The sequence below is a fragment of the Triturus cristatus genome, chromosome 5_2, assembly GCF_964204655.1.
Source record: "Triturus cristatus chromosome 5_2, aTriCri1.1, whole genome shotgun sequence".
NCBI classification, from domain to species: Eukaryota; Metazoa; Chordata; class Amphibia; order Caudata; family Salamandridae; genus Triturus; species Triturus cristatus.
In genome coordinates, this window is record NC_140588.1 from 479,926,529 (window position 1) to 479,936,340 (window position 9,812).

The 9,812-nt window shown below is 44.3% G+C and overlaps 1 protein-coding gene across 1 annotated transcript; it reads right to left on the reverse strand.

Annotated features, from left to right (window-relative positions):
• Positions 1-784: 784 nt before the first annotated feature.
• LOC146823184 (NEDD4-like E3 ubiquitin-protein ligase WWP2) lies at positions 785-1,983 on the reverse strand. The gene has a single exon (XM_085606383.1). The coding sequence runs from the start codon at positions 1,981-1,983 to the stop codon at positions 1,012-1,014; it is 972 nt and encodes a 323-aa protein (XP_085462509.1). The 3' UTR covers positions 785-1,011.
• Between the last annotated feature and the right edge of the window lie 7,829 nt (positions 1,984-9,812).

The window sequence follows — 9,812 nt, forward strand, 5'->3', positions numbered from 1 at the left end:
GACTGTAGACTTGAGGGAAATATTACGCTATGGTAACATAAAAGTCTTTATGTTTTGAGAAGAAGGTGTGCAAAAACATAAATCCTTTAGTCTTTTAGTTGTGACTACACTCTGCCTACAGCATACTTTTGTGGCAGAGGAAGAAATGATTACTCGCCACAAGCCAAGAACGATCATTAACTAATCAGAGGTGGTATTGTTACCCAATAGTTGTGAGATATTACCACTAATCAGCTGCACACAGGTATTGATGGCAGCTACAACTACCCATTGTACTACCACATGTCAAACTGTCAGCCAGTTAATGTTGGAACTGACACTCCATAATCCAAAATTCAGTCCTAGCTACCAATGTTCGACTTCACTCAACATCGCTGCATCATAGCAACATATATGTGCCGAACTATGTGTCTGGACAAATAAGTGCCATGCATAATCAAGAAAACAGATTGCTACAGCCACTCACGAGGATCCGGATAGGTCATGAAAACCCAGGCCCTTGCATAAAGATGCCTCAGAAGCACACTAACATGCAGACTGAAGTAGACTGATGTTTTACAGCTGATCTCGCTTTTAGGTGAGCAGAAATGTGGTCATCATACAGCGTGCTTGCTGCACACTATAGAGGGTGTTCTAATCTGATTTGCCCTGTACAGTTTCACACAGTTGGCCTCCTGCATGTTAGTCAACTAGTGGGATTTAAAGAACTAAACAGAACAGAATGGCGTATCTTCTACTACTTCAGGGTTGATTGTGCCATCCACCCTCCACTATAAGCTGCAGTTTGTATTGTAAATTCATTGTAGGTCTTACCAGGGCCCTGCTTTGTGTAGAAGCTGAATGAATAACACAACTAAGCCCAATCTCTCCAGGAAGAGATGTCTACATCAATGGTCCAAAAAGGTGCATGGAGACACCATGTGGAGGACCGTCATGGAAGCCATTCTTCTGCCTCTCTCCTAAACCTGTACACAGCACGTTGAAGTTCCCACATGTAAAAAGTCCAAGACTTCACTCTTGCCCAAAACCCTCTGTTTCCTCAATGGCAAACATTAGCTTTTCTTTCAGCTGCTCGAAAGTCTTGTAAAGAGGCAGGTCCAATCGATTAAAGCAAGTGTGACTTCTGGGCAGCCAGGTTTCCTTTCCCACTTTATCAATGCAGAACTTCTGTGGCCCGTTGCTGCCTATGAGCTCAGCAAATCCTCCTACAGGGAGACGACAAGTTCCAGTAACGAACTGCAGTAAACGGATCAGCTTCTCATTGTCCATTTCTTTTACAACCTGCCAGAACCACTGTATCTGCTTGCTGTTCTTTGTGTAGTGCCGGTAGATTGTGTGTTTTTGCCAGTCAGTCATGTCAATTTCCTGCATGCCACAAAGCATTAGCTCCAGCTCTTTCTCATCAAAGTACCGCAGCCACTCGAGAGGTGCCACCTCATTGAAGCCATCTAAGAAGGCCTTGGTCTGCTCCTCTACTCCTCTGGTGAACCTCCAGTCAGTTAGAAGCATGATATACTCCTCCTTGTTCTCCTCGGTCACTCTTATACTTTCGCCCCCTTCCTTAAGCTCATAGGTCGTCACTTTGCCAAGAATCTCCATATCCTGAATGAAATAGAGCTCCAGCTCACATTCCTCCAGGTTGTTCTCCTTGATCCAGACGATGGAGTTGTAAAATTCTGGGTCGATGGATTCCAAGTCCTTGAGTGTGGGCTTTTTATTGAGCATCCTTTTGTAGAAGGGCAGTGTGAAGCCTGTGTCTATAAACTTCATATGATACAGGGCCATGGCAATGAATCGTCCAATGAAGCGGAAGTAGGTCAGGTGGTCTGGGTTGATGGAAGAGGCAGGGTTGATCTGCAGGCAATAGTTATTCTTCCCCGCGTACTCAAAGAGACAGTACATGGGATTGAGCACTTCATGTGACAAAAGGAAGAACCATTCTCGTGCAATACCTCCTTTAGACAAGCGTTGCCCACATGTCATGCGTGGACAGTTCTGCAATCATATGCTGCCAGGGACCTCATAGCCATATCTGACTTTCCATCACTCCACGGCCAGGAAACACAATTCACTGCTCATTCGCCTCAGCATTTTTCCAACAAAGGACTTGGCCCCCACTTGGAAGCAGTCCTGGTCCACTGCCACGTATGCAGATACCATCAAGAAGGTTTACCTAATTGAATCTATGTGTGCCCGGCCCTTTTAGCTCCTAGGCAAAAACTCTTACAGCCAGCTTTTAGAGATCTCCAAGTTAGGTCCCGCCATAAGGCTGTGATCGCACTCCTACATGGGAACTCAGTCAAATCGTCCTTTAAGCCAGTAGAGTTTCTTTGTCACACATCCAAGCAGCTGGAACAGTGATGAAACGATTGCACTTTTCAAACATTTCTCACATTGATTGTATTGTTACCCAGTCTTGGACACTTTGCAGCCATGAACACATCCGGGAACAGTCACATGGTCCGCCCAATATGGAGTCTATGTCAGTAGGGCCCCTTCCCTCCTAGGACTCTCAGTGGGGAGGCCTGGCTTTACACTAGGGAGTGGCTTGATACTAAGGACTTCAGACACTGCTTACCTAACATGCACCAGCACTTCAGGCTTTGGCTCAGAGCGTCTATTCTTCCCAATTCAACAGAGAGAGGGATTTTAGTGTCTGGTCTTGATACTTCTTTTGAATATGTACATTGCAATGAGTGGATACCAGGACTGTCCATAGACTCGATCAATGCAGGGTGTATGGCAGGAAGAGCTGCTCCTCAGCTAGGACGTCTAGTAGGTGGCTCCAGCCCCCACTAGGGATCAATCTACCAAGCCAGCCAATCGCACTGCACTACTACGCCTCTGACTAAGGGAGCCCACTCTGAAGCACCTTTTACTTCAGCAGATCCAAAAAGTGGGACGTTCACGAATTCTGAAGCTGCACATACAATATGCACCAGCATTTTATGATTTGGACTGGATTGTTACTCCTTCATCTTTTCGCTCACTGACCTTTAGTGGGTACCACCGCCAAAGACGGAGCGCACGCTAGTTCCCTATGAGACAATATGGATTGTATCATCTGCTTTAATATCGCATTCATGCATATGCACATTGTAATGCCTTTAATTAATCAAGCAATAAAGATTTACTTGCTTTACTTACTTTACCCTTTACTGTGCTCCACTGCTTTCTGGCTAGCTTTACACTATACAAACACCACATGCATACCTACATGAAGAAATTCATTTTTTATTCATCTAATAACTTTTGTCCAGTACAAACCATATCCGCTAAAGCCATCGGAGTACATAGAATAATTTACAAAAATATAATTGGCATATGGTACAAGATGGCATTTTGTGCCAGTTACAGGCGCAGAGCAATTGACAATGTGGATGGCGGGCCCACGAGATCTGTCAAACGTGGAATTCTCCCATGCCACCGAATGTTATCACTACTCACTGAACAATACCTACAGCCTGTTCACACAACGAGCCCCTGCGCTACTGGGACTTTACGAAGTCATGCTGCTGGCTTCATGGGCTGCTCGCTTCTTTATTCCTGATTTACAGATGCCCGGTGGGCATTGAAAGAGAAAGAGTCCTGCTGCTTGTGTTGTTGCTGCACAGACTTCATTATGATGAACGTGTTTTCGAATTGCAAACAAAGCCACAGAGAAGGCAGACGCCCCTAAACGTTTTAGCGATAAAATTGCTTAGCAACTTCCCTGAAGATATAAAAGCCCTACATGTGTTTCTACCAAGATAACATTTGAAAGATTACCACTCGTGTCTCATCAGAAGGTGGTAGGCTGTTTAAACGAATAATTATCTTCCTGACAACAACAGAGTGCCCTTGTTGGGTAATGCATTCTTGACACAATTGTGGCTATCTGTTGCATAATAGTAGCCCTGACACGCAGATGCCCATCTTTGACTTATGGTGGCCATTCATGCATAAATATGAGTATCCATGCCATATGATATACGTCCTAAGTATTTGATGATGACAAATGAGCATTAACGGCAGAATCTATCCATTTATGACAGTAATACATGTGAACAACATGCTGATGTTTTTGAGCCAAATATGTATTTTATAAAAATGAAAAGCTGCTCTCTAAATCAATTAATCAAACAAGACTTGTATAGCGCAGCAAATCACCCAAGAGGGTCTCCAGGTTCTGAAGGGTCTCCAATTCTGCTGACAGAGTCACCCAATCAACGCCACAAAACCGAAGAGACCTTCCAAACAGGCTAGCAGGTACACAGTGGAACTAAGAACCACTAAATGCAACTGTAAGCAACTTGAGAGAAGATGGTGTAACAGCAAGGAAACCACAGACTGAACATTCTACAAAACTTCGCTCAAGCAATAACACAAACACCTGTAAAAGACAACGCTCTCGTCAACCGCATCGAGGACAGTGCCAACCACAGTAAAGAACTATTCAACATTGTCAGCGAGTTCTCCAACCCATCAGAATCTGAGAACATCATCACCCATTCCCAGGAACTTCCCTTCCCAGGAACTCTATGACATCCTGGGAGACTTCTTCCATGACAAGATCTCCGTCATCTACAAAAACGTGGGCCCCAACCTACCGCCGCTGATATCCTCTATCTCATCACTTCCACAGAGGCAAACCCTAACCACCTGCTAACCACGTGGAACCAGCTCACCACTCAAAGCACCACCAACCACATGAACTCCATCCACTCAGGAGCACGGACGGACCCCTGTCCCCACCAAAGTTTTCACCTCCAGGCTTTCAGCAATAAACTCACCACCATCCTCAACACATCCATTACTTTCCCAGATGAATAGACACATGGTGAAGTCAAACTCCTTCTCAAAAAACCATCCGCCAACCCCAGCGAGCTCAAGAACTTCCCTCCCATCACTCTGCTCCCCTTCCCCACCAAGGTCCTTGAAAAAGCCATCAACCGCCACATCACGGAACACCTAGAGAACAACAACCTTCTGGACATCTCCCACTCCAGATTTCGCACCAACCACAGCACCAAAACCGCCCTCATTGCCACCATGGATGACATCAAAACCCTCCTCAACAGAGGTGAAATGGTGGCCCTGATCCTCCTCGACCTATCAGCAGCATTCAACACCTAGCCCCACCATACCCTTATCAAGAGACCCCACCATACTGGAATTCAAGGAGATGCCCTCAGAAGGATCACCTCCTTCCTCATAGGAAGAAACTAGAGAATCTGCCTTCCTCCCAACATTTTCAAAGAGCATCATCTGCAGCGTCCTTCAAAGCTCATCCCCACCCTGTTCTACACCTACATGACCCCACTGGTCAGCATCGTCAGACCATACAGACTTAACATCATTTCGACTCCAACAATACCCAATTCATCCTCTTCCTATCAGAAGAACCCTCCAAAATGAGAGCCAGCTTCCCTAATGTATGACTAATATCACTGATTGTATAAAAGACAACTACCTGAAATATTCAACACAGATGATGGAGCAGGTAGTGCAAAATTTTGTATACCTCCTCTATTTTGCATGAAAAGACTAATTATATAATCTATTAACTATAATATTATTAAACGAGTGTTGCATGTATACTAATCAACATTATTAAAACTTAAACTACACACAGGATTTGCTATTTGCATGGCTAAATAATTTTTATAACTAAAATCTGTAAGCATATTAATTAGTAGTATATGTGGTAATAGAATACTGCATGATATATGTTGCTTCATCGAGGAGGATCGAAAAAGGTGAATTTAATGGCTTTAAATGTCGCTATATGCTAGATAAATACAAGCACATAGAGGGATTAGTAAGGAGTTAACATTAGAATCCATCATTTCTATGAATTAATTATTCTTTTGTGTTTGTTTCGCTTAAGTTGACATCTGGGCCTAATCCAATATGGCCGCTGATACCGCATGCAGAAGTGGCCACTGTCTCATGAGGCGCGGAGTGAACTGCGCAAGTGCGAACAATATCCTGAACCCCTTAGCGACCTTTGCTCATCATGTTCCCGGTCAAGGATATGAATCTGGTACTTCGCCAAGATATGGGGAACAATCAACCTTACAGTAAACCGGAACAAGCCGACACTTTGGCTGACAAGTGACCTCATCCCTCGAACTGTACTGAGAATCAGGGAATAAGAATCGGACGATCCTAACCAGCCAATCACGGCTGTACTAAGCCTAAAAATGGTATCTTCTTAACTTGATATTATTATAAAAAGGGTGGTAGAATAGAGAGGGCACCCTTCATCATCATCTTCTTCGTTGTCATCGTGGGAGTGGGTGGTCGCCGTCGTGGTCATCATCATTGCCACTTTCCTGACGGTCCAGATGTTGCCCGACCGTTTGATGACTGCAACCTTTTTCCAAATCCACGGGCTATGATAGATGCTTGTACGATTTCTGGTCAATTGATAAATTGGGGACTGTAATGTGCTGAGCAGAGGACTTGGACTTTGAGCTTTGGCCTGCTTATTCGGATAATTTACAACAAATTTGGTTATGCAGAGCCAATGAATTAGAGGATTCCAAATAGCCAGATTAGGTAAATATGATGGTCTGCGTCTTACTTAAATTGATCTAAAATTTCTAAACTTTGATGAGACAAATGCAAATATAGATTTTATGAAAGTTAGATAAACAAATATTGATTAACAAGAAATATGAGTTTGTGGTTTTTCAATAAGAGAAATAAGGATTCTGATTCTTAAAAATGTGTTTTAGCTGGTTCTAAATCACCATCAACCAATCCAACTAATTGGTCCGTCGACCAAGTGGGTGGAGTGCCTTGATGTTTAAGATTAGGGATCTATAGACGACGGATGTTAATGTATATTTTGTAGAAATAACTTTTCTCTCCCTATAGGTTATAAGGTGTTCCCCCACATGTCCAGCACGTATCATCATCCCTCCGGTGTGCAGACTTGGGAGAAATAAGTATGAGAGTTGGTGTTATGGGCCCCACCAATGACTGCGTGTGTGAATGAGCTAGTGTGATGTAGGGTCTGTGACGCAGGGAGGATATTTGCAAATTTGCCACTTTTCCCGGTCTTGCGCTGGATCACAGACAAAACAGAAGTACTCATAGTCTGGAACAACATCTCATTGTGGAACCACTACTGGTGGCCCTCAGAACTAGGTTCCTCATCCACATCAACAGACCGTACCCGCAACCTCGGCATCATACTGGTCAGCAAGCTCATCATAAGAAACCAGACCAACGCAGTCTCCTCCGCCTGCTCCCTCGCTCTTTGCATGCTCCACAAGAGCTTCAAATGGCTCCCAATCAACACCAGACTTACCATCACCCAAGTCCTAGTCATCAACCGGCTGGACTATCACAATACACTCCATGGGGAAATCACCTCTCTCCTTCTGAAGAGACTACAGACCAAACAGAACTCTGCGGCCAGACTCATCCTAGACCTCCAAAAACAGACCCATATCACCCGACCACAGGAAGCTATACTGACTCCCCATTCAGAAGAGATGCCACTTCAAGATGATAATCCATGCCTACAAAGCCCTTGACAACCAAGTACCAACATATATGATCAACCACCGTCTAAATTTCCACCAACCCTTCAGTCACCGGTGCTTCTCCTACCTTCATCTCGCTCATAACCCTCGTATGTGCCATAGCCACAGCGTAGGTATCTCCTTTGTCTACCTCACAGCCAGGGCCTAAAACAACCTCCCTCTCCACCTCTGGACCTCACTCTCGCTGCTGGAATTCAGGAAAGGACTCAAGATCTGGCTGTTTGACTGAGCCTCCGCAGCAAGATTTTTCAGCGCCTGGATAGGCGTTCTCTATGCACACAACTAAAAGCAAAGCTGGAACTTGAAATGTTTTAAATTTAGCTATTTTCAATATGACTGGAGATAGGGTATGCCATCATTTTCAAAAGAAAGTTGCTCCTGAATTCCTTTTATCACCATGATCTGAATCAGTCAGAAAAGGCACAAAGGTAGAGCCTCGTCTTCTTAGACCTATATCCATGGACTGCCATGCTCTTCTCATGTTCAGTTTTACAACTAACATTGCTAGTGCCATGCCAATACTCCAGCCACTGGTGTTAGAGACGGGGGAAGTAAGTGAGAGTGAGGGAAGCAGGGGAGATAAATTGATACAGAGGGAGAGCAAATGTTATAAAGGAGGACAGAGACAGGCAGGAAGACATGGAAAATGAAAACTGGCCCAGGCAGAATTTAAGTGACATGCGAGAAAGAGAGAGCTGGAGCAGTTGCAAAGATATTGGGAAGGAGTGAAACACAGGAAGAGAGAGTGTGAAGGAGAGGGAGAAAGTGAGCTTTGAAAGTAGGGGGACATGAATATCTGCCCGAAATTGCTACTTGTGAGAGAAGCCAGACTCCTCCCATGCAAGATCATTGAGGTATCTTCCGCCAAGAAAAGTTTGAAACATTCATAAAACCAGAAGAAAATCAAATCTTATGTAATAATCAATAACGTTCATGGTTTGCAAGACTTGCCTTCACCTCCCCAGGTGTTCTGCTTCCCCAAGAAAACTATGTATAAATTTGTTGTACAGTGGCACCTTTGTTGGCACAATTGTTCTACAAATTAGGTGAAGACTCTAGTTATTATGAAATGAAATGGAGAGTTGATATAACTCTTCATATACCCGGAGGTGTCTAGGAGCTTTAAAAAGGGTAGGCAAGCAAAGGTGAGAATGGAAAAATGTTAGTAGAGCCAGGTTTTTAGGTGCTTTCTAAAATCAAGCAGATTGGATTCTTTTTTGAGAAAACTAGGCAGGGAGCTCCAAAGTTCTGGAGGTGGTGTATACAACGCTTTTCCTCCCCATTTAACTTTGTATGCCTTGGGGATGATAAGGTTGCCACTGTCTGATGAGCTGAGTGATCTGGCCGGAATATAAGGATTGAAAAGTTGTGAAAGTTGCCAAGGACCAAAGCCATGTGTCGCCTTAAATGCAATGTACGATGCTTTGAAGAGAATGTGTTTGCTGATGGGAAGCCAGTGTAACTCTGCGAGAGCCTTGGATTTCCCATGCATTCCTAAGACCTCTACTAACCTAGAGGTTAAAGTGGAAAGCATTAAGGAGGCAATGCCTGGCCCTCTCCCAATTTCATTGGCTCTGTGGAGAATTGTGTGATGCAGGGGTAGTTGGGAAATTGGTCTCTTCTCCTTTTGCAGAAGCAACTACCCCAAAATGTATAACATTTCAAAGCGTCTTCTGGAGCTGCAGTGTTCACGGTCTTGAGAACTAATGACAAATGTTATGATGCGGCTGAACCATCTGTTTTATTTTTGCACTAGTTGGGCATATTTTTAAAGGCTAGAAAGCCTGGGTACAATCAACTAAACCTTGGATCAACTCCAGGTCAATTAGTGTATAGGGAGGAGCTGTGGTGAAGCAGTTACCTTGTTAGGAGACATAAGGTCTGATCCAGGCTTCCCCATATTACCACACAGTCTGAGCCTGGCTAATTAATTTTCGGATGAGTTCACTAATTTGTGCATGAGTTACCTTGTTAGAACACATAGAAAATTATGTATTAGAAACACCTGATGTACTTGGGGCTGTCTTACACAAAGTGCCATAGGGGTGCAATGGGCATGTGCACCCGCTTTGTGGTCCCCCAGGAAACTTGGGTATTACAGAAGGGGCTGCAGATGCTTGTGCGGTCCCTTCTGTGAAACTGATAGCGCCGTTTCACATGTATTACCAGCACTATCTCGAAAGGGCATTCCCTCATTTGCATGGGGCATGGCCCCTTACAAATGAGGGCACAGAAGGGCAAAGAAGCTGTCAGGGGGTGCACTGAAAGTGCGCA

What these genes read in the sequence shown, in the direction of transcription:
- LOC146823184 (XM_085606383.1), bottom strand. Translation starts at nt 1,983, where the DNA reads ATGACATGTGGGCAACGCTTGTCTAAAGGAGGTATTGCACGAGAATGG.